Source organism: Schistosoma mansoni, chromosome 1, assembly GCF_000237925.1.
Source record: "Schistosoma mansoni strain Puerto Rico chromosome 1, complete genome".
Lineage (NCBI taxonomy): Eukaryota > Metazoa > Platyhelminthes > Trematoda > Strigeidida > Schistosomatidae > Schistosoma > Schistosoma mansoni.
This window is the reverse complement of record NC_031495.1, coordinates 29514749-29538933: the sequence shown is the minus strand read 5'-3', so window position 1 is coordinate 29538933 and position 24185 is coordinate 29514749. Positions and strand designations below refer to the sequence as shown.

The following is a 24185-nucleotide window of genomic DNA, read 5'->3' as shown; positions in this document are numbered from 1 at the left end:
CCCACAAACAATGTAAGAATTGGATCCCGTTTACGAATACAACAGTAATCGCTTACTTGGTTAATACCAAATCCGAGCTAATCATTAGTGAAAATCTTATCAATCATAGCAAAGATTTCGGAATCGTCGTTAGAAAGAATATAGGAATAGGATATGATAAAGCCATGGTATCACATATCAGTGTGGCTGGGCGTGATATTACTTCACAAAAACGAACCGATTATGTGATTTACCACGTTTATGTCCAGAAGAATACTTCCCAGGTTAGTTTCCAAGGTTTAGAGGTGAAGATGCTAATGCAACGATAAAACTTGTTCTAAGGAATATATTGTGCAATGGTTCCTTTAAAGTCAGAAATTTGTGGTAACCAATCAAAGAATGTGTTAGGCGACATTACGCTCCACAACACATGAATCAGATGAGTAGCGCTAATGGCATACATAATAATGCTAAACATTATCAAGAGGCCGAACAAAATGAGTATATGAAACATACAGATCAGTGGGGTATAATTAACGATGGTATCTTTGGTAGTAAAATACAAAAGATTGTCCAAAACTGCTTTTGTTTAGATAGTTTTTATTGATCTATTTGATTTAAATACAATCTGACACGAGTAATAAAAATATACGCGGTACACAAATAAGAAGAAAACATTGCGAAGAAACAAAGAGAAGCAAGATCTGAGGTATATTTGGTCCCATCGTGATGTTAGCCTGGTTGTAGCAGGACCGGTCTACGTGTCAGTAAGAACAGTTCTGCACTATAATTGTGGAACCTGATCTCTCCGAGGATGTTAGACAACATTTCATGTTTGATCATCGCTGTCTGTGAAAATGTTGATATCCAGCGCTAACATTATGTTAGTAAGGTTGAAATCCGGCGATGTGCGTTCGGACATAGTGACGGTAATCCAGTCGGTGTCACCATTTTGGAACACTGACTACGGTGACTGGGACATGTCGTTTTAGCGACCCCTACCTATGACTGAAATTTTTAAACGACACGGGCCAAAATCTGTGCTCATTCTTTAGCTTTTCCCAAGATTCAAAGGTGGTGGCGTTCATCACTTGATTTAACTTGTATTTTGGATTAAATCCTTGTTTGACCTTCACTATCGTTGACACCCATTTTTCGATCTCTTCATTCATTCAGTCAGTCAGTCAGCTACAACGTAGGACCAGGCACACATATGCATCGGTCCAAGTTGCCATACCTTGTTAGTACAACAAGATGAACACCGGATTCATAGAAATAGTTAATTTAGTGGTGGTAGTATATAAAAGATAGGTTGTATATAAAGATATAGTATCGGAAGGAAGAACGTTATGAAGCAATTTTAATCTTAAGGTTTAAGGGAAGATAAAGAGTGTATACATCTACACCATTGTGATCGATTCTGAGCCATGTCACCTAGAGTCGCCAACCACTGGTTACGATAGTCACGCGGACCCCAACCAGGTAGTCTGCATCTGCCAACATGGCTCAGACTAGAAGTTAGTGACTTCAAACACTGATGCCACGTTTTGGTTTGGCCGCCCCCAACTCTCTTCCAACCATCTCCTACACTAGTCAACATAGCTCGTCGTGGTAATCGGTGTTCAGGCATACGTAACACGTGGCCTAACCATCTCAGTCGATGAAGATTCATGACCTCATCAACTGATTTACCATCATTTCCTAATACCCTGTGTCTAATCTCACTATTACTTACCCGATGATCCCAGCAGATGCGAGCAATATTTCTAAGGCATCTGTGGTCAAATACTAGTAACTTACGAGTATCTTCTACTCTTAATAGCCATGTTTCACAGCCGTAAAGTGAAACAGAACGGACTGCTGCGCAGTATACTCGTCCCTTAATTGATAGACGGATATCTCGTCTTCGCCGTAGGTGACGTAAGTTGGCAAAAGCCAAACGAGCTTACTGAATCCGTGCTGAGATTTCGTCAGACACCAATCCATTAGGGCTGATCAGACTTCCAAGATAAGTGAAGTTGTCCACGCGTTCGACTACTTCGCTCCCTATCCTTAGTTCAGGTGTTGACGCAGGCCAGTCCTGGAGTAACAATTTACATTTAGATGAGGAGAAACGCATCCCAAACATCCTGGCATTATTACTCAGTTCTAACAGAAGACTGCATTTTTTCAGCGCCTTCACCAAACAGGACTATGTCATCTGCGTACTCTAGGTCGCTTAGTGGTCCCCCTGGTAGGAGATCAATTCCTGAAAATTCAGTCGAAGAGAGTGTTAGTTCCAGCAATAGGTCTATAATGAAGTTAGACAAAAGTGGAGATAGTGGACAGCCTTGTCAGATACTACTTGAGGTTGTAAAATCGGATGACAGTTCTCCTTAAGTTCTGACTTGACTGGTAGTGTTCAAGTAAAGAGCCTTCGCAAGGTCTACGTACTTCTGAGGTACACCTTTCAATGACAGACACTGCCACAGAGCCTCTTGGTCTACAGAGTCAAATGCTGCTTTCAAGTCAAGAAAAACTATCATTGTCGAACGCCAATAAACATATCTGTGCTCTAAAACCTTCATTCGCCTTTTGTGAAAACCAGGCCTTGTCATGGATGTGTCAGTTTCTACTTTATTTACAACTGATTGAGCACCACTTTAATGATTTGAAGCCAACTCTATTAATAGTCTGAAATGGTGCTGCCTTCTCACAACGGGAAAGGATTAGAAGGGGTAGGTCTAGAAACGTATACAACCCACTTTGTCCCGAAATTTCCGTCCCCAGTAGTAAGGTCCGAAACTACTCACCCAAAAGCTATGTGACCAGCCTCAAGAAAGTGTCGATTGAGCGCTGCGACCAAATTTCCCAGTTCCTCACGACTAACATAATCCAGTCTTTTGTTTAGGTCTACGGCGTGGGAGACAAGGAATTAGTAACCATCTCTATACGTCCAACAGCAACTGAAGTCGCTTAGTTCAAAGAAAATCTCCACTCACTAAAAACTCCATGGAATACTGTATGCCTGATTTATGACAGACAATGCCTAGATATCTGGAGAAACCTATGATTCTCAGCACCAGAACATAAGGTCTAAGTTCCTATGAAACAGCACTTATTCGTGGCAAAGTCTGTCCGATAATAGTGATTTACATCTAACTACGCTAAGCGTCAATTTACTCAAGAGTTATGGAATCTATTCGTGTTTTCAATAGCAATATGGTCACACTCGTTTATTTTCCTTATAATACCCAGGGTATCAGAATTTAGGGTCTCTCTGGCCTATCTTACGAAGACAAACTGAGACGCCTCAACCTATTTCTGTTATCTTACCACAGGTTATGAGGTGAATTAATACTGGCCTACCGTACACTGCACGATGATCTTGGTATTATGTTTTACCTTTTCTTTCCATCTAAGACCAATCATCTGAGAGGACATTCTAACAAAGTTCAAAAAGCTGAGATCAAATAGTTTACGTCTGGAGTTCCAGTTCTCGCGCAGAGTAGTGAATGACTGGAATTCTCTATCACCACCTTCTGTCGATGCTTTCAAAAACATTGAATCTCCACAGTAGCATAAATTGCAATGATTAAGGAAGGTCGGTTGACCTTCAATCCTTACTACTGAAAACTGATGTATGTAACATGCTAATTATTTATTTCAACATAAACATAGATACAAGGATGCACCAAATGTATGTGCGCCACAATTCGTCATTCGATTTGTGTCAGGGCTGGAATACTGCCCGGGTGCCAAACAAAAGCAGATGGTTTTTTAAGGAGGCCACACCCCAAGCCCTCAACCTAAAGATCTAATCCACAAGATAGTGGAGCGACTTTAGGAGATGCAGTCCCATAGTAGCCGGTGGCAACAACAGGTCCACACGCCATTCGTTCCTTCAGGATCCTGGAGCCCACGTGCACCGTTGGTTTGGAATCAGAGTTTTCCAACTCCCCTAGGTGAACTTTCGTGTCCACCAACCCGGTTAAAGCGCCAGACATTCGCTTTTCGTCCTCTCAATTTTGTAAACAACACCTCCGCCACGTGAAGGCAGTGAGTAGGACTTCCCTGGCAGAGGCTATATATTCGCGTGGCCATGTGAGAGCATTTCGAGAGGGAGAGCGGACTCTCCCCACTCTCGGCCGTACCATGGCATTTGGAGGCAAAGCAAACAGACAAAGACCTATTGGACTTAAACTGCCGTAACACTCAACTCGAAGTTGATTGTCAAGAGCTACTCTACGACAATAACAACTATACCGGCCGCTTGTATTTTACCCACGACAAAACGGAATTAGGAATACCGAGATGCAGTTTGTGCAGAGATAATTCTTATAGTCTTGGTCCGAGTAACCTTATTTATTCACAAAGATATTGTAAATTGCGATTGTATAGTTAGATTAGTTTTGGGAGGGTGTAATGAATCGACTTTGACTTTTAAATACTCAATCATTTGCGTGTGATTGGTGTACTAATATTTATCTAATTATTGTCTAGAATTTGAGACTTAATAATAAAAGGCGCGGATCCCAGATCACCCTGAACAGAAACTTCCAAATAATCCTAGACAACTATCAACCAATAGTCGAGCAGTGATCACTACGACAGATCTTTCGAAGAGCTGGGGACACTCATTACGTGACATTTTCTAATTAGTTATTTACAGTAAATGAACCTAGGAAAATAGCCCATGGGACTGATCTGAGAGAATACTAATAATGGTAAGTAATATGAATTACATATAAATGTTCAGAGCTCAGTGACTGAGGTTTATGAGGATGCATTATTTATTACATCGCAGGACTAGCGGTTCTTTATTACTTTGCAAATAGCAGTTAAAAAAGATTTTATGCCACAAAAAGTCAAGTAGTATTGAATATATAAAATATATTATAGATAACCAAGCATCCAAAAACAGTAAGCAAAACACGAACAGAAACGCTTCAGTGGTATCGTCCACTGATAGAGGTTGCTGAGCAATTGAAGGTCAAACTGTCGTAAAACTATTGGTGCGTCACATCGACAATTCCTAAGGTTTTGCAGAAGCGGTCAAATCAAGACAATTTTAGATTTGATTTGAGTCCAGCCACTCAATTTCTGATAACGTCCATCCTTCAAGTAACTAATGTGACACCATCGTAAGGATGCATGATATAGGAAGAACTTTCAATTATATTATCTCGACGATTTACCAGTTGGGACAATTTTGAGATCTGTTTGAAGGGTACATAAGGTAATAGGACTTCTTTGGTGTACGCATGCCAATTATGTCATGTCACTGTGTAAAGCGAACAATGATGACCCAACTTTACAGCATTCTCTCGTCAGATATGTTTGTGAACTTGTAGAGGTAAGTAAATCACCAAAATCAATAATTCTGTAAGTCTTCGGTATTTGATGCTAACCGCATTAGTTTTCATGGACTCACCTAGCTGAAGGCGCTCAATCACGCATCCGCACCAGATCACGAGTGGGTACGTTGTGCTCAACTCCTCCTATAACCTCGAGCCAGTTTAGGTCAGTCACTACTCGATGTGTCAATAGCCTGTCAAATATATCTTCGAATCTCTTCACTTATGACTTGCGAATTGACTGAGTTGGTATACTTTGATTATAAAAGATGTTACCTGTTAAGAAGTTGTTCAACTCGGTGTTCTTGTGGCATCTTTAGTGGTGAGTCATATGATAAATTTAAGAATCATTCGGTCACCAAACAACCCATAGGCATCTCCCCTGCATATGGTCCCTAAAAAGAAGAAGCAAGGACTGGCGTTCAACTAGTGACTATCGGTGATTGGATGCGGAAACAATTCCCGATCGTTGCCCGTTGCCTCACATTCACGATTTGGCAACTACCTTGAAAGGTGTAACAGTCTTTCCGAAAATCGACTTGGTTAGAGCTTATGACTAAATCTTTATGGCTATTGATGATATTGCGAAAACCGCTATCATAACTCCCTTGGGACTCCACGAATTCTCGCGAATGCTTTTCAGATTAAGAAATACTACACAGACTTTCCAAAGGCTCATCGTTGACGTTTTTCGAAGTCTCAACTTCGTAAATGCGTATGTTAATATCTGCTTGATAGCAAGTCCGGACAGGGAACCCCATCTTCAGCATCTGGACATTGTGTTCAAACGACCGCAAAAACACGGCCTTACTGTAAACATTCAGAAATGCCAAATCGGAACCGACTCCTTAGATCTCCTAGGACACACTATTGATGCTCAAGGCATCCGACTTCGTAGAAGCAAAATAGCGGCCATCCTGGATTACCCAGAGCCTATCACGATTGGGCAGTTGTGCACATTTTATGACCTTGTAAGTTTCTATAGACGGTCCACACCAAAATGCGCGTCCCTAATGAAACTGCTAACCGACCAACTTCGTGGAAATGCGAAATCCATTGATCCAGACGATACCGCGAGAAAAGCATTCTCCACAATTACGGAACTTATTGCCAAAGCAACCATGCTTGGACATCAGGACACTCAAGCACCCATTAGCATCACAGTAGACGCGTCCGACTCAGCAGTCGGAGGAGTCATACAACAAAGGGTTAGACATACCTGTCAGCCCTTGGCATTCTTCTGGAGACGGTTAATAGACACTGAATCGAAGTGCAGCACCTCCGGTAGGGAACTCCTAGCTATGTATTCTGTTGTAGGCTATTTTCAACACTCTTTTGCAGGCCGATAATTCACCCTTTTTATTGATCGTAAACCCCTTGCTTTCTTTTTAGGCCCATCTTCAGACAAGTAATGTCCTCGAGAGTCTCGACAAAGGGACTACATTTCGCAGTTCACTGCAGATATGCAACACATTTCTGGCACAAACAATGTAGTCTCAGACGCTTTGTCCCGTATAACGTCACTGAATAGTTTACAGGGAATAGACCTTATTAAACATTCCCAGCCTCGAAAAGACACTGATATTCAGCACGAGTTGTATTGGACAACCCTAAAACTACGAATCAAGCAGATGGGAACAGGTAACGAAACTTCACTATGTGACTTATCCACTGGTTGGGACCACCCAATCATGGCAAAACATTGCCGATACAACGTCTTCAATACGTTGCACAAACTTTTCCTTCAAGGTGTTCGAGCAAACATCAAGCTCATGTCACAACTATTTTGATGACCTGGCATGGATAGAAACGTGAAGGTGTGGGCACGATCCTGTGTAAGCTGCCAGAAATCTAAGGTAATTAGATACAACAATTGTTCCTTAGGTTCATTTAAAACTCCCTATGTTCGCTTCGACCATGCCCATCTGAATTTAGTAGTATTCTTACCGGATTCAAATGGATACTCCCACCTCGTAACTTATGAAGACCGTTCCTGATCGTTGCTCCTACCTTTACATGGTGGTCGTGCTTGCCTATCGTGATGAACCAGTCGAGTTACACTGGCTGGAACAATCGTTCCTCAAGGTCCTACTATGCCAGGCAGGTCGGTTGAAGAATGGTAAGACCAAAAGCAGCAAGCCCAAGATTCGAGAGTGAAGTCGTACTGCCGACTGTACAGGGGTGTATGGGCAGTGAGGCATTTCCATCAGACGTTTAGCATAACAATGATGCTGCCTTCCCAAAACGAGAATTCAGGTTAGAAAAGGTTGACTCTGAAAATGCACACCCCGCTTTATCCCACGGATATCCATCTCCGGCGGTAAGATCCTAACAAGTACGGAGCTAACACGAAGTTACTCTGAAAAAGGTCGTATGTAACCGGCCACAAGCAGTTGTCCCTTGAGCACTGCGGTCACGCTCTCAGGTCACTAAGACCATCCCTAACCCAGTTTCCTATTCATGTACCTTTAGAAGAACCCTTCCACGGTGTGGGCAACCGGGAAGTGATAACTGCCCTCACACCTATAACGACACTCAAGATCACTGTATTCATAATCGATCTCCGTCTTCAATTCCTATTATTCCTCACACCTCGGCATTCAACTCTAAACTTCCCCTCTCTGCTTCCTCCTCAAGTGTCACCATGGCCAACTGTTATGGTGCGCAAAACACTGTGCCAGGGCTACTTAAACCTCTCTCCAAGCTACACATTGGAGCCTTCAACGTACGTACTTTAAGTCAAATCGGTCAACAGGCCTCCTTCGTTGAAACCCTAGAATCTCGTACCATTGATGTATGCTGTGTCTCCGAAACACGCATACAGGATCCTAGTGTGGTCATTCACTTGACCACACCTCGCCAAAATGGACAGCCAACGAAATACACCCTCCGTGTATCTGGCGACCCGTTGGCTAGTTCTCGTGGACTTGCAGGTGTAGGCATAGCACTTAGTACAAGAGCAGAACAAGCACTATTAGAGTGGGTCCCCATTAACAGTCGCCTATGTGCAGTTCGGCTAAATGGCTCCGTAAGAACTCGGAAGGATAGGGACAAACGTCACTGCCTTTTCGTCGTTCCTGTCTACGCCCCCACTGACTGTAACCCGGATGAAGTGAAAGATGACTTTTACAGAAATCTCTCCGAACTTCTTCAAAAAGCTAAGCGCTCAGACCTAGTTCTCGTAGTGGGTGACTTTAATGCCCAATTAGGCAGCTTAAATCAAACAGAAAGACATTTAGGTGAGTATTTTAGTATTCCGGCTCAACGAACCGATAATGGTGATCGTCTGTTGCAACTATGCTCAGACAATCGTTTATTTTTAGCAAGCACTAATTTTAAGCATAAGGAGAGACATCGTCTAACATGGCGATCACCTGTAGCAAACCAACGATGGACTCAAATAGACCATATTGTCATCAGTCATCGTTGGAGAGACTCGATAGAAGATTGTCGCTCGTACTGGAATACATGTTTAGACCCTGATCACGCTTTAATACGAGCACGCATTTGTTTACGCCCCATCGGACGCAGAAAAACTATACTAAGAAGACCCATTAGAATTGAACTGAGTGACAAGAAAGTCAAAAGTAAGTTCTAGGAACAACTGAGTTCACATTTATGCAGTTCTGTAAACAAGACTGGCCCAGATGTTGCTCGGAAAGATATGCAAACCGATGTGGAAACAGCAGTAACATCTGTCAGTGATTTAAACCAAAGGGTTCCAAAAAACCAATGGATTTCCATTAAGTCTATTTCACTAATGAATTCTCGTAAACTCATCCCATCAGGCTCCGAACACGATGTAGAGCAAAAACAAATCAGATCTAGGTTAACGGGAAGTCTAAGGAACGACCGTGAGCAGTGGTGGACAACGAAATCAAAAGAAATGGAAAAGGCAGTGGCTGTATGCAACTCTTCAGACTAATAAAAGAAACTGGAATTAAAAGGTCAAGTGTAAGCGAGACAATCTCTGCTCTCAGGCCAGATGTTTAGAACGGTGAGCGGAACACTTTAGAGAACATTTTAGCTGGCCTTCACCTACTCTACAACTACCCACCATTCCCAAACAGCCTGAACGGAACATTAAAGTAGGTCTCCCGACTCTAATTGAAGTTCAGAAAGCTATAGCTAATCTGAAACAAGGGAGACGCGCGATGCTGACTAGTGTAAAGAATGGTTGGAAGAGAGTGAGAGGCGGCCACACCAAGACGTGGCATCAGTCCTTGAAGTCACTAACTTTTGGTCTAGGCTATGTTGGAAGATGGAGACTACTTGGTTATGGTCCGCGTGACTATCGCAACGAATGGTTGGAGACTCTGGGTAACATGGCCCAGAATCGATCACATTGTGATCACATTTATATTGCATGATGTTACGTTTATCTTCTGCCTACATTTATTATAACTGAGTTTACTAGCACTATTTACTATAAATGACGATGTGATCATGTAATTTCTCACTCGTTCCCAAAGCTGCTAATCAAAACACTAGTACCTGTTAAGCACCATTTGTAATGCTGCTATTCAAACATTAAGATTCATGTTATTAGATACGTAGATATATGACCAACTCCACCTGTAGCTCTTCTAGAGTTACTGCCGGTCCCAAGCCTGGGTAAAGGAGGAGGGTTGGGCATGGGGTTAGCGACCCCATCCCGTAGAAAAACTAAGTCGCTAAAAAACGCTAACCAGAAAAAATAGCAACGACAGAGGAAAAAGCTGCAAGAGAAGGGAATATGAAACAATTATATGATGCAACGAAAAAATTGGCAGGGAGATATGGCAAACCGGGGAGACCAGTCAAGGACAAAGAAGGAAATACTACCACAGAGATTCAAGAACAGCGGAAAAGATGGGCAGAATACTTCGAGGAACTGTTGAATAGTCCAGCTCCACTGAATCCACCGGACATCGAAGCAGCACACAATGACCTTCCGATAGATGTCACTCCACCAACGACCGAAGAAGTCAAGATGGCCATCAGACAAATCAAAAGTGGAAAAGCGGCAGGACCTGACAATATACTAGCTGAAGCTCTGAAGTCAGACATTGAAGTAACCGCAAATATACTTCACCTTCTATACAAGAAGATTTGGGAAGAGGAACAAGTGCCAACAGACTGGAAAGAAGGATACCTTATCAAGATACCAAAGGAAAGAGATCTGAGCGAATTTGAGAATTACAGAGGCATCAGTTTGTTATCAGTACCAGGAAAAGTTTTCAACAGAGTGCTGCTGAATCGGATGAAAGACGCAGTAGACACTGGACTTCGAGATCAACAGGCTGGATTCCGTAAGGATCGGTCGTGCACAGACCAGATTGCGACACTATGGATCATCGCTGAACAATCAGTTGAGTAGAATTCATCACTACATGTCAACTTCATTGACTATGAGAAGGCGTTTGACAGTGTGAACAGGAGAACATTATGGAAACTTCTTCGACACTATAGAGTTCCTCAGAAGATTGTCAACATTATCCAGAACTCATACGATGGACTACAGTGCAGAGTCGTGCATGGAGGACAGCTGACAGATGCATTTTCAGTAAGGACCGGAGTCAGACAAGGCCGATTACTCTCCCCCTTTCTCTTTCTTCTGGTGATTGACTGGATTATGAAGACTTCGACGTCTGAGGGGAAACACGGAATACAATGGACATCTCAGAACCACTTAGACGATTTGGACTTCACAGGTGACATAGCCCTTCTATTTCATACACATGAACAAATACAAACGAAGACAGCAAATGTAGCAGCAGCCTCTGCATCAATAGGCCTCAACATAAACAAGGGAAAAAGCAAGATTCTCAGATACAACACGGAGAACACCAACCAAATTACATTTGATGGCGAAACTCTGGAAGAGGTGGAAACATTCACGTACCTGGGAAGCATCGTTGATAAACAAGGGGGACCGGATGCAGATGTAAAGGCGAGGAATGGCAAAGCAAGGGCAGCATTTCTGCAATTGAAGAACATATGGAACTCAAAACAACTGTCAACTAACTTCAAAGTGAGAATCTTCAATACGAACGTCCAGACAGTCCTCTTGTACGGAGCTGAAACGTGGAGAACTACTACATCCATCGTCAAGAAGTTACAAGTATTTATATATAATTGTGTACGCAAAATACTCAACATTCCTTGACTGGATACTATCAGCAACAGTGTTTTATGGGAAAGGAAAAACCAACTTCCAGCTGAAGAGGAAATTAGGAAAGGACGTTGGAAGTGGATCGGACATTCATTAGGGACGTCACCAAACTGTATCACGAGGCAAGCCCTAACTTGGAATCCGGAAGGAAAGCGGAAAAGAGGAATGCCAAAGAACACATTACGCAGGGAGATTGAAAAGGATGAATAACAACTGGGAATAACTGGAGAGAATTGCCCAGTACAGAGTTGGATGGAGAATGCTGGTGGGTGGCCTATACTCCTTTACGAGGGGTAACAGGCGTAAGTAAGTAAGTAAGATATATGAGCGGGCTCCATGACATATATATATATATGGAGGGAGAGAGTTAAATAAATGTTTACATCCAATTCATTATAAAAATGTTGTGAACTAAATGTCTGACATATATGGAGATGGTATATATTAAAATGTTATTGAATATAACGCAAGTTATTCGTCACATCTTAACACAATCAAGATTTTCTCAGAATACTGAACTGCAAATCAAACGTATATATTTCACGTAAACTGATATAATTAAAACTCTGTTTGAACGCAGATTCCGTTTTTCAGCTGATAAAGTAACCATATCCTCAGTTTTTTTTTGTGATTATAGCTTTTACATCACTTAGGCTGACGAAGGTAATCCTATAACGGCTTGTGTATCTATACCCAATAATATATATATATATATACATATATATGACACCATAGATTGATTCAAGACTAAGTATCAAATGAGGGTACACAATAATCAAGGGATAAGGATAATAAGGATAGAAATAATTTACGGGTCAGACAATTGTACAATTGACAGATATGAAGAAAAGCGACAAACATAAAGGTCATAATCATATAAACTGAAAAATAATCGGGAAAACTTGTATAAGGTAATAATAACTGATTAGAGTTTAAAATTACAAAACAATGATTTCAAAAGTCAATAATAACCAAATAAAAATAAAGAAGAAAACAGAATTAAGGCCAAGGAGGAATGAGAGGTAGGACGAATTGTTTTCGCACGCAAAGTTCGGGCTTGAGTTAGTAGATTGCTAATGCCTCAGCAGTACATAAGATATTTATTCGACTTCCCCTCTATCCAATACTTGAATGTGTAGATTACTTTGAAAGAAGACTCTTTTGGAGCGATGTATCCACAGTTGGTTAAATGCTCATGTATATAACTAGTAATTGTTTTAAAAGCCTTGTCAGATAGTGTTCTGAGATGCGTTTGGAAAGCGATCGCTTTTTGAGGTCAATGTAAACTACCCCACATGAGCAAGTAAATTTATTGATACACATTGATGTGGTTCAAAGTGGAAGATTATCCTAAACACATCCGTGATTATCACTGATTTTTTGAATTAGTATTTCGTAATTTTGAATTGTATTCAGTCATTATTATTACCCTATATAAGTTTTCTTGATTATTATTCAGCTTTTATTATTGCGACTTTAATTTTGTCGTTTTTCCTTATATGTGTCGCTTGAGTAACTATCCGACCCGTGAATTATTTTCACCCTTCCTTGCCCCTTGAATATTGCGTAACTTCATTTGATACTTACTCTCGAATCAATTTATGGTGTATACTTTCTCATCTGTATTTATGTCATTAGCATACGAATGTTAATCATCCTTAAATGCTGGACGAAATACACATACATTGTAAAAGATATATATTTACATGGTATTCTAAGCTGCTAAAGTGTAAAGAAATACTTACTGAATATTAAAATAATAAAGAACTTGTCGTTCCAGAAACAAACAAGAGAAACATGGCTTTCCATCATTAAGAATACTTTTCTCCTATCAGAACACAGATTCAAAGTAATAAAGCTCGTTATTTCTGCTAGGCACGGTTGGAGCTGATTTAGTATGTGAAGATTGTTTCCATACATCACATGTCTGATACTTTGCGGTTGGCGGTAATGAGAATATGTTCAAAGGTGTTGGTTTCGGATTTAGAGACTTGTCATCGTAGTAGATGTAAACCTAAGCAAAGTGTCTTATCACTTTGCGATGAAAATGGAGATGCCATTATTTTCATCACTGAATCTTCCTCAAATACGTGTCGGAAATTCAAAGTATTTCCTAGTTGTACTAAATGTTGACATTGTTTCAGATCTCAGCAAACATTGAAAGGCTATTCACCAAGCATGTTAAAGAAGGAAACCTGACGATCCGTCTGAAAATCCCCCCTAAATTTATAATGATTCATCAGGTATATTTGTTTCTCTGTAAGCAAGGTTGCTACAGATACTATAACCTATGTTCTTGATGTTTGGTTTCTTTTTGTCCGTATTTCACTCTGCAAACGATTGTTTATTGTATGCGAGTTCACTGGCCGTTTTGAAGAACATGTATGTTGATAGTTGTAACATTAATTCAGACACAAGGTCAAACCATCAATGTTGTCGATAAGTTGTATTGCATTTAGCTATTACTTTGTGATGGTACACTTGTGACCGATGATAAATTCATTTTTCCATCAAAATTGGTTCATTTATGTTTCTGTCTATTTCCAATCATGAAGACAACATTAACTGTATTTCAGTCAGTTTGACTTTCTTGTATATAGTTTTGGCGAATTCGAAAAGAAACTTCACTTTAAGGTAGTAAAGGTAGTAAAAAGGGAATTTTCAAAGTCGGTTAGATATCAGGTGTTTTCCTCAGTATTGTCTTGATAGATAATGTTTATTTAGTACAGTTATACCCAGTCAATATTTAAGAATTTTATACATCAAACGGTTTTCGATTGAGCCATATTAATCTGATTATATTCAGCATTGTTGGGATTCCTACTTAACAAAGGTATGTTTATATAATGTGCAAATACACATGTTTTCCGATATATTCACAAGTACCATAAACCATATGTTAACTTATCTCAATAATGCAGGCATGTTCGGGATGGGATTCTCCCCCTCGAAGTGCAAAACGTTACTTCAGGATTGAGCTGCATCGGCACTGGACTAATGATAGGGGGTGAAGTAGTTGAGCGTGTTGACCGCTTCACTTATCTTGAGAGTTTCATCAGCCCTTATGGTCTGGTGTTTGACGAAATCTCAGCGCGAATAAAGAAGGCTCGTCTAGCTTTGCCAGCTTGCGTCATTTATGGTACAGGCGAAGTATCCGTCTAGCAACCAAAGGACGGGTTTACTGCGCAGCAGTTCCTTCTGTCCTACTTTATGGCTGTGAAACATGGTCGGTAAGAGTAGAATATATTCGTAGGTTATTAGTATTTGATCATAGGTGTCTTCGAAGCATTGCTCGTATATCCTGGGACCACCGGGTGAGTAATGCAGTTGTTAGGAAACGGGTACTAGATAAGGTTAGCAAATCGATTGACGAAGTAGTAAAACTTCATCAGTTGAGATGGCTGAGACACGTGTTACGTATGCCCAACCACCGACGGGCGATGTTTTATGGTGTAGGAGTAGGTTGGAAGAAAGCTAGAAGCGGCCAGCCCAAAGTGTGGCACAAATCCATGAAGTCACTGACAAGTGGACTGTGCCATGTTGGTAGGTGTAGATTATCTGGTTGGGGTCCGCGAGATGATAGCAATCGATGGTTAGAGACCTTGAATGACATGGCTCAAAATCGTTTGCAATGGCGAAGGTGCATCCATTCTTTGTGTTCTACCAAATTCTAGTCTTCTGAATTCTTCATGTCTCTATCTTTTTTCTCTTTCCAGATTTATTTCACCGTATTATACTCCTTCAATAACATCTTCAAACCCTAATCTTTCACATTAATGCTTATACTCTTACTACTTCTACCACTATGGGATTTGAATCGACAACTGCATCTCTGTGTTAATGTGATATGGCAACTTGAACTGATTTACGTATGTACGAAGTTCTACGTTGTGACTGACTGACGTATTTGCCTGACATATGTATTATCGAACGATATTATTGCTTATAAGCCGAATAAGAAAGGAATTTCGGACGCTTGTATTTCAGACACCAATTAATACAAACAGGCAGAAGGTGCGGGTTGCAGAAGGCAAACAGTCCTAGTCAATTTATTAAATATAAAACATTTATAGTCATGAAAGATACAAGTACATAAATACTTTTTTATTATCATAAAGATATACTCAATATCACGTATCTAGATGAAAGAATGATTGAAAAGACAAAAATAATATATTTATTCTAAGTTAGTATAGATCTCACAGGTGTTTAATTAGATAAAAGCTACTATATCTTAGTTTTTTAGTTTGTTCTGGGTAGTTCATATGAAAATAGTTTTTATACATCTTCTATTAGTTTACCAGTTTATCGCAATCCTAATTTGTTTGCAGAAGCCTGTATACAGACTTCCGAACTCACCCATTTGTAAACCCTAGTCTTACTGAAGTTTCTTCCACTTTGTTATCATAGGCTGAACTCTCGGATTTGATGAAGCTGGTAAAAATTTTAAACCTTATAAAATCAGGTAACAAAATACCCATTGGAATCCTCAGCAACAGGCCTGCTACAAATGAAGTATATCATTTTACAGGTCAATAAAACATTTAGATTCGGAAAGTAGGTCATCGCCGGCTAGTTATAACAAAACGAGAAGACTATCCTTTTTCTCAAGGCTTCAGTATATCTCTGCATGAAGTAGTTGCAGCAGGATTGAGGTTGCGTCAGTTTGATACAAGACTTCTCAAACTATACAGTCTGCGCTTCCTTGACTTGAGTGATAATTTACTGGAAAAAATTCCTCAAGAAGTACAAAACCTCAATATGGCTCATTTGTGTTTATGTAAAAACCACATCACAAGATGGCCATCAATTTCCGAAAGCTCACCACTGACTAAAACCCTGGAACTTATTGATTTGAGCAGCAACAATTTAACTTGGTTGCCAGATGATTTTTGGGTCCTTACGAACCTTAGGAACGTCAACCTTTCGAGTAAGCTTCAGTTTATTTATCATATTGGTAGTTGGTTTATTTTATCTTAAATTATATTTATGCGTGAGTCTTACCTAATGGTACTTCAAAGTAGCAATATGTCCCAATTAGACATAATTTGGATGAGGTGTATTCTTTTTCAAACCTTTTTTTCCTGTTGGGGGAACGTAAAATTCTACCAAATAAAATATGGGTGATTAGTTAGTTGTTGTCACTATTGATTGATAATTTTTACAGTATTGTCAGTTTTAAACGAAGTGGGTAATCTGGATCCCCAATTATTGTCACATTCAAAACCTCGTATTTTCACCATGTCTGTGTAATGAGATTTTACGTTAATAGTGGAAGTAAAAAGCGTATATTATTTCAAGCAATATCATGTTTTCAAACATATGCTTGTCTAAAAATCAACGAGGGAACTGATAAATAAGCTTAGAACAACAGTCTCTTTTCATCAGAAATCCAATTTTGATATTCTTGTCATAATAATAGATCCTTTTAAGTAGGCGGTTTTCGTTCCTTATTACAAAGCCGTATAAATTCTCATCGATATTTTTTAAGTTAAAATGTATATGAACCTATAGAATTTCACAACCACTTTACCATTTTGAAAAATAATACTTTCTATAATTATAAAATTATATAAATGATTGTTCCGTTGGGCATCAACCTCAATCCGTTCGTCTTCAAGCTGGTGATTTTAAACTTGAAACAAAAACCTTAGAAGTAAAACTGATATGAACGTTATAAAACGATCGTAAAAACCGTCTAGTAAACATAAGTCGATAAAAACTGTTTGTTAGTTTGTTCCTGAGCGTCTGATGTATCTATGGCATTAGTTAAAACATGTTCTTAGGCTTTCAATATGGCAGATGTATTCACACTCAAAACTAATGTTAGTAGTCCGCTTAAACCTAGTGGAGATTGTCATTCTGTAGCAATTATTTCCCAAATATGGTTAGCAAAAATTAAACAGCGAACTATTTAATTTACAGTCACGTAGATCTGATCGTAAAATGTATTGTTTATTGAAATAGTACATAAATAGACCTTTCATAATAGTCATTTTTTGTGGGCTGGATTACTGGCTGTGCAGAACTCGGAATATCCTGTTATTGACCAAACGGTCTTTCTGGTTCATTTAAATTTTAAAGACATAATTTAACTCTTAGATTGCTGAATGTCAATAAGGTTTATAATAAGGATAAACAAAATAGTTGGCATCTGATAAGAATTCGAAACTTAATCTAATTGTTTGAACAGAGTAGAACTAAGATTCAAATGGCTACACATCTAGTAAATAGGAAGTTAAGTACCAACGTAATTTTAAGAAATAAATATAATTACGCAGATATATCACGTAATTCTGATAACCTTCGTCTTCTCATTGCATTATCGAAATATAATTGGGTGATATGGTTGCAAAGTTAAGGCTTGTCATACAAACTGTTTAAAAATGACTATTATTTGGCTCAAGCACATTGTTAAAAGAAGACTGGAATGTTTGTTGCGCCCTTGTATCGTTCCTTACAAAGTACAACTAAATACAATGACTAGTAAACCTTACAATCATCACTTATAGGTTTTGAAAATATTCTTACATACTTACTCATCACTGTGAAATGTTTAAAAAGTTGAGTTCATAACAGTAGCTAAAGACGATTCTCTATCAACGGTCCTTTTAATTCTGCTTTATGTTCGATGGCTCAAATAAGAAACTTTCTAATAACCATGATTATATCCTATAATTAGAGTGTAAATCTACTTTAGAGGAACACTAGTGTAAATGAGTGTCTTATAATAATTTTTTTCATCATATCTCGTTCTCACAAATATTACGATTATAGTATTTGCGAATGCCTCCCCTTGTACCAATATTTATGTGTTCAAATAAATAAATAAAACTCTGTGAATGCATCTTGCGTTAACTGGAAAGTCAAGGATTCAGTGCGTATCTCAACAAGAGACCTCTATTTTGAGGAAATGTTCAGTGCAAACAGTGGGAGCATAGACATTAATAAAAACCAAACATTGCTTCAGTGAAGATCTTTCTATTTACTTAATTGTCAGCAAATTTTTAAAGTCATAATACTATAGTGCGATTTTCCTGTACTTTTACGACAGATAACAAACTGAGAGGTGTCCCAGTTGCTTTCCTGCACAAATTAGATCGTCTCTCTGTGCTTATTTTGAATGATAATAAATTGGACTCTTTACCATCTATATTACCTTCTCGTCAACTAAACCAGCTAGTAGTGTACAATAATCCGTTTCTACCTTCTGATTTGGCTGTTAAACCAAGTGGTGTTGCCTTGACATTGCTCAGCTGTGCGTCAACAAGTTTCCTTCGTAGTAATTGGTATGTGTTTCTGTACGTATTTTTCATATTCCAGTTTCGTAAGCTAAAAAATTATCAGAACATGTTAAGATATTTCATAATTATTTGCTGGTAGTAGCCGTTACTAATAATCGTTTCCTTGCGATTTGACACTTGCTAGATATTCAGTAACTGATGAATATTAAAATCAACGTTTACAAATATACACAACTACAAAGTTAGAAATTAGGTTAAAGGCGATGGTGGTTGAAAGAAGTGCGAAACATAGCAACACATGTTGACAAAGAAATTCAGTATTGACAGAAAATACTAATCCTTTGTGGAGAAATCCTAACGATCAGCTTCATTCCCGAGTATGCACCGACGATTTAGTTCGGGACAATGAAAGTTCTGCAGTTAAACCACTCAACTCAGAAACCCAACTTCACTAATATGACCAATTTGTGGGTTATTTATTTAGCACATAAGCCATCCTGTATCTAATAAGTTTGTTTTTGTGTGCGTTTAGTTGACAAGAAAACGACTGTATGCACAGATTATAAGAAAATCTCATCCGCAGTAAATTTACGGTATACACTTCAAATGAAAGTTACATTGTTAGACTCAATAACGCTTAGGTAGTGATTCCGTGTTTTTCAAACTCTTTTTGGTTGTTCTACAGGTACCCCTGCCTCGAAAATATCTTACCCTGGAATTTGCGTATCCGTATGGCAGTATTTAGAACTTGTTTATGTTGCCGTTTAAGATGTGGTGTGAATCCTTACCGTATTCTTGTGCCGTATAAAAGCTGGATGAACATTTCTTGTGATCGACAAAACCCCCCAAACATTTTGGCCTATTTATGCAGCGAAAGATGTCTAACAACTTTCAGTTCCAACACTTGGAAATACACTTTAGATTAGCTTCCGAATGATGGTTCTTTTTTCATGTTGTAAAGTTTGAATTACTTTTTGATCACTGCAGCGCCAGAAACTTGTTTAACAACGATAACTAGTACTGATGGACCTATATACTTTCGTCATTTCAGATTTTGATTTTACTAAAATCGGTTAGTCTTAAAGGTAATGAGCGATTCCTCAAATGGATGAAATTGGTAGGCGATGGAGATGCTCAAAACCGTAGTAAGAATTTAGCAGCTAATTCACTGGATTTAGAGAGCGTAACATCAGGGTTCTTCATAGAATATTCGAATTTCGTGCATTGGTAAAACAACTGAAAAATTGCTTGCACTTCGAACTAAAAACTTGTATCACTATGAATCAAGTGTCCTATTTAATAAGAGTAAAGATGTGCGCAAAGTAAAAAATTAATAACCTGCATTTGTATGTCTATGTCTCAAGCAAAATACAAATACCAGACAAAATAGTAATCAAAATTTTTGAACATTTAAGTCAGTAAGGTCGTTGAGTTCCCACACTGTCTTTGTTAAAATGCGACGTAGTTTTTCGAGTTCTTCTGTTACTGTTAGTAACCTTTTGGTCACTTTCTCACGAGCTATAATTAGTTGCTTTAATTCAGGACTTGGTTCTTTGTTCTTTATCGGGGTATCTATATAAGGGACAAGGTCAGAAATGTCAACAGGAAGTAAGCGGTCACAGCTTTCTTTTACTACATGAAAGGCCTGAAATAGAACAGGAAATGATACAATAAGGTCATGTTGATCCATGTACATAAGTTACATTTAACAAAATAAGCAGTGCGAAACTCAGCTTATGGAGTACTTTCGCACTTATACTGGGTTCTAAATTAAGAACATGAGCGACCGAACCTCCGCACCGATTTGTACATTGCTAATATATGGAAACAAAGCTTACCTAGATTTCAGTCGCTGAGATTATTCAAAATATAATTTCCACACATAATGACTTCTCTATACTCGGCGCCCAATTTCCGTCAAACTATTCGTTCTAATATTGGCGAATATTCGTATAAAGCGTATAGTAGATTGTGTGCAGTGGGAATATGCTCAATACGAGAGTTGGTGTTTACGTTGCTTGTACAGTTTCGCTTTGCGAACTGGTTGATTTCCACAACTCAATGCATGTTGGCATAGAATGAAAGTGAAGCAAGCTTCCGATGAGAAGTGAGGTCCGGTGAGTAATTACTAGTTCGTAATGAACAAGAAAGTGCCTCTACAAATTATGAGCGACTGGAATTTAGTACTTATACTGAAACGACTTCAAATTTATTTGAGTATCCGACAACTATTGCTAGATCCCAAATCAGCTGGAAATAAAGACTGGTTGCACCGTTATTTAAGACAATCGGAACGGAATTGTGATTTTGATGCGTCATTTTGTTAGGGATGCTCATATGTTAGTATAAAGGGGGTTGGTGGTCCACATGAGTCGCTTTTTGGCGGATAGTATGTACTAGCTTACACTGTGACTTGAAATTGGGGAGTGAGAGCCGCTTAGATTCAGGTACTTATATTTGCTCCCTGAACAGCTGAGAAGAGTACCCAAATACATTCTGGAGCGGACATTTCTACTACTCGTAGGATGAGACTAACAGTCTTATGCACGATAGCTGTACGATGTTAACCCATTATTTGAGTCGAACACTGTAACCGGTGGCACATCTTTACAATTATAAGTCCAAGACAACGACCGGTGTTGACTCACTTAATTACTCTAAACTACTTGGTTTGATAATGACTTGAAAAGTAACCATTAAAGCCACAACGCTAGTCTTCATATGTAACAGTCAGACTTGCAAATCTTCCACTGTTACTAATAACAGTAGACAAAGCTAACATCTAAAATTCTTTATCAACAATACCTGTTTAAGAAGTTCTTTGTTGCTTTTCATCTGCTGCAATGTTTCGACACATTGTGGTCCAGCGATAGATGCTTGGTGAGCACTCACTCCGCGGGTTTTAGGATCCATGCACGCGTAGAACAGCAACATTAAGTCTCTCAACCCACTTAGCATATCTTGCAATGCTTCTTGGCCGCATTTGGACGCATGTATAGGATTCGATAGATCTTTGGTATGTAGTTGACCTTCTGGTTCCTAAAATATAGATTTTTACAATTTGTTCACATAAACTTATGGGGAATCAAGAAAGTAAGATTTAGTACTAAACATTTATTCCTTGAAAAATGGACTGCCTTTAGTATTGAGTATATCTACGTAATAACCGGACCTTCTGGCTAAATGCAATCGATTTTCCACCTTAACGACTGGATCCCATGCTTCTGAACGGATTCTCCAGAATTCAAGTAACTGCTGCAATTTGTTTTCCTCTTTTTTATTACGCATCATCTGTTGCTTTCGTATCAACACAGCATGACGTTTATGTAGCCTTTTTTTCTGATGCCTCTTCATTTTTCGCCTCCGAATTTTGATATCATTTTTCACTTCGATGGGAATAACATTCGGTAGAGATGGCAATGTAATGGGTTGGCTCAATCCGATTGTGTTCAGAATGAGTGTTTCGAACTCACTTTTGTCGTAATTGATTAGTCCAACAGAGCCAGGGAGGATAAACTTAGTATCAGCAGCCTTAGGTTGAAGATTTATTAAGTTATGTGAGCTTATCAATTGTTGTTTATTTGCGATGCATTGAATTGGAAGTACATAGGTATGCACTAATCTGGGAAGAGTTCTTAAAAGTCTGAAGCGCTAAAAAGGGTTCTTTATAAGGACGACATAAGTCGTACCTGGAGCATTTCAAACAAAGCTGCAGACAATAAACGTCAACTTGTGATTGGAATCCCCTAGGTCGTACTGACGACCTTGAGCAGTTAGATTGAATTTGGAAATTCTTTGTTTTAAATGTTTGGAATCCGTCGCATGTTTTCAGAATGACCGAATATCTAGATGTTCCGTTGGTGTCTGTAAATCATTAAAATATCGCAACGTTGGATAATTCTTTTTTATTTGGATAAAAGTTGTAGATAGCTGATGGTGTGGCCGTGTTCTTAAGAGATATATAGATATGGAACAGCTGTTTCGTTTAAGTGGTTATTGATGAAATAAAAGGTGTTCGCAACTCCCTACGTTTCCGATGTAGAGATAAATAAATCTCTGAAATAAATAGTTCCGTACGTCTTCAATATTGTTGCTGACCTCACCAATTGTACTGGACACCCATTTGGTGAGGGCCCCCAGTCGCAACCAGTTCTCAAGTGTGTATGCCGTGCTACGTATTCATTGCAACTACTAGCCAGCTTATATGAAACGCTACTGAACACATCAACAAACTTCAAAATAAATATTCGAACTCATTTTTACCTGACTTCTGATTTGACTAGGTTGGTATCCTTCAATTATAAGGGTGTTAGAGACAAAAGTGTTGTCAGACTCAGGATATCTTCAGCGGAGGGTCGACGTAATCTGGTGTACGGGATGATTAACTGTAAATCTGTTCCTTGTTCCAGCATCATACTTTACTTTCTATTTTTACATATTGTGACGTTATTTTCGTATTCTCGGATGTTTTTTCCACCCATCAATGAATTTTATCCCTCTAACGAAGGAGCAGACTCCAAGACTTTTAAAGAATAATGCCCTTATGCCTCACTTTTCAATTCATGCCATTTTGGCTCAATAATATCGAAGTCTGATTCCACTATTCAGAAAGTGACTCCGACGAGCACCGTGCGATGAACATGTGCAGAATTCCTCTCAGTAGTAAAGGCACTTGAATTTAACAACTACATTTCGACAAACATATTTGTTAGTCGTCATTCCGAACCTCACGCCACTGAAATGTTGCTTTGTATGCTTGACGCCTTCTTGGCCAGCTCTTTCTATAAAAGCTCACTCAACAGGTGCAAGTGGTTCCTGTCTCATCAAAAATAAAGCCGTGTACGAACTGGACACAACTTCCGACTGGATTTTCGAGATCATCAGAGCTCTCAGCAATATGGTTTGTTCGGTCAGAGAAAAGAATCCAAGGACGCAAAAAGGAATTACAGATCTCTGTCGCACTCAAATTCGTCATCCTAATATCCATCTTTAAAATCTATCTCGTTTATGTTTATAACCTAATTCTCATGGCTACTGGCGACATTTCTTAGACCGCTATCATCACTCCCTTCGGACTTTGGAAATTTCTGCACAAGCCTTTAAGCCTAAGAAGTGTTGCACAAACTTTCTCCAAATTCTTTTATGATATTTTTCAAGGTCTCAACTTCGTACACGCGTATGCTGATGACAGTTTGGTAGAGATTCCGTAAAAACCTAATTTGGTTGGTTGAGATACGGCTCAAGACATCGTAGAATTGCCAGGGCACAAAACTCAAGGATCTATTGACTTACCCATTTGGCTTACACGTTATATTTTCGATGATTCTATATTGAATGTTCAAAACATTGTGTGCCAATTAGAAGGAACCTCGCTCCCCTTCCGGGTTATTCCACGATCTGAATAATGTCTTACTGTAACGACTAGTCTAGATTCTTACATTTATAAAGCGAAGGGTATCTACAGTCTCGAGA

General features: G+C 39.1%; 2 protein-coding genes across 2 annotated transcripts; one reads left to right on the top strand and one right to left on the bottom strand.

The window, feature by feature from the left end:
- Nucleotides 1–164: 164 nt before the first annotated feature.
- On the top strand, nucleotides 165–19639 carry Smp_173420 (putative leucine-rich repeat-containing protein, lrr1; the record flags this gene model as incomplete). Its single annotated transcript, XM_018793971.1, has 4 exons — nucleotides 165–263; nucleotides 16018–16399; nucleotides 18524–18758; nucleotides 19399–19639. 4 exons carry the CDS (start codon nucleotides 165–167, stop codon nucleotides 19637–19639), a joined length of 957 nt encoding a protein of 318 aa, XP_018648430.1.
- A 398-nt stretch (nucleotides 19640–20037) lies between these two features.
- On the bottom strand, nucleotides 20038–22411 carry Smp_173410 (hypothetical protein; the record flags this gene model as incomplete). Its single annotated transcript, XM_018793970.1, has 4 exons — nucleotides 20038–20358; nucleotides 21519–21752; nucleotides 21873–22364; nucleotides 22403–22411. 4 exons carry the CDS (start codon nucleotides 22409–22411, stop codon nucleotides 20107–20109), a joined length of 987 nt encoding a protein of 328 aa, XP_018648429.1. The 3' UTR covers nucleotides 20038–20106.
- Between the last annotated feature and the right edge of the window lie 1774 nt (nucleotides 22412–24185).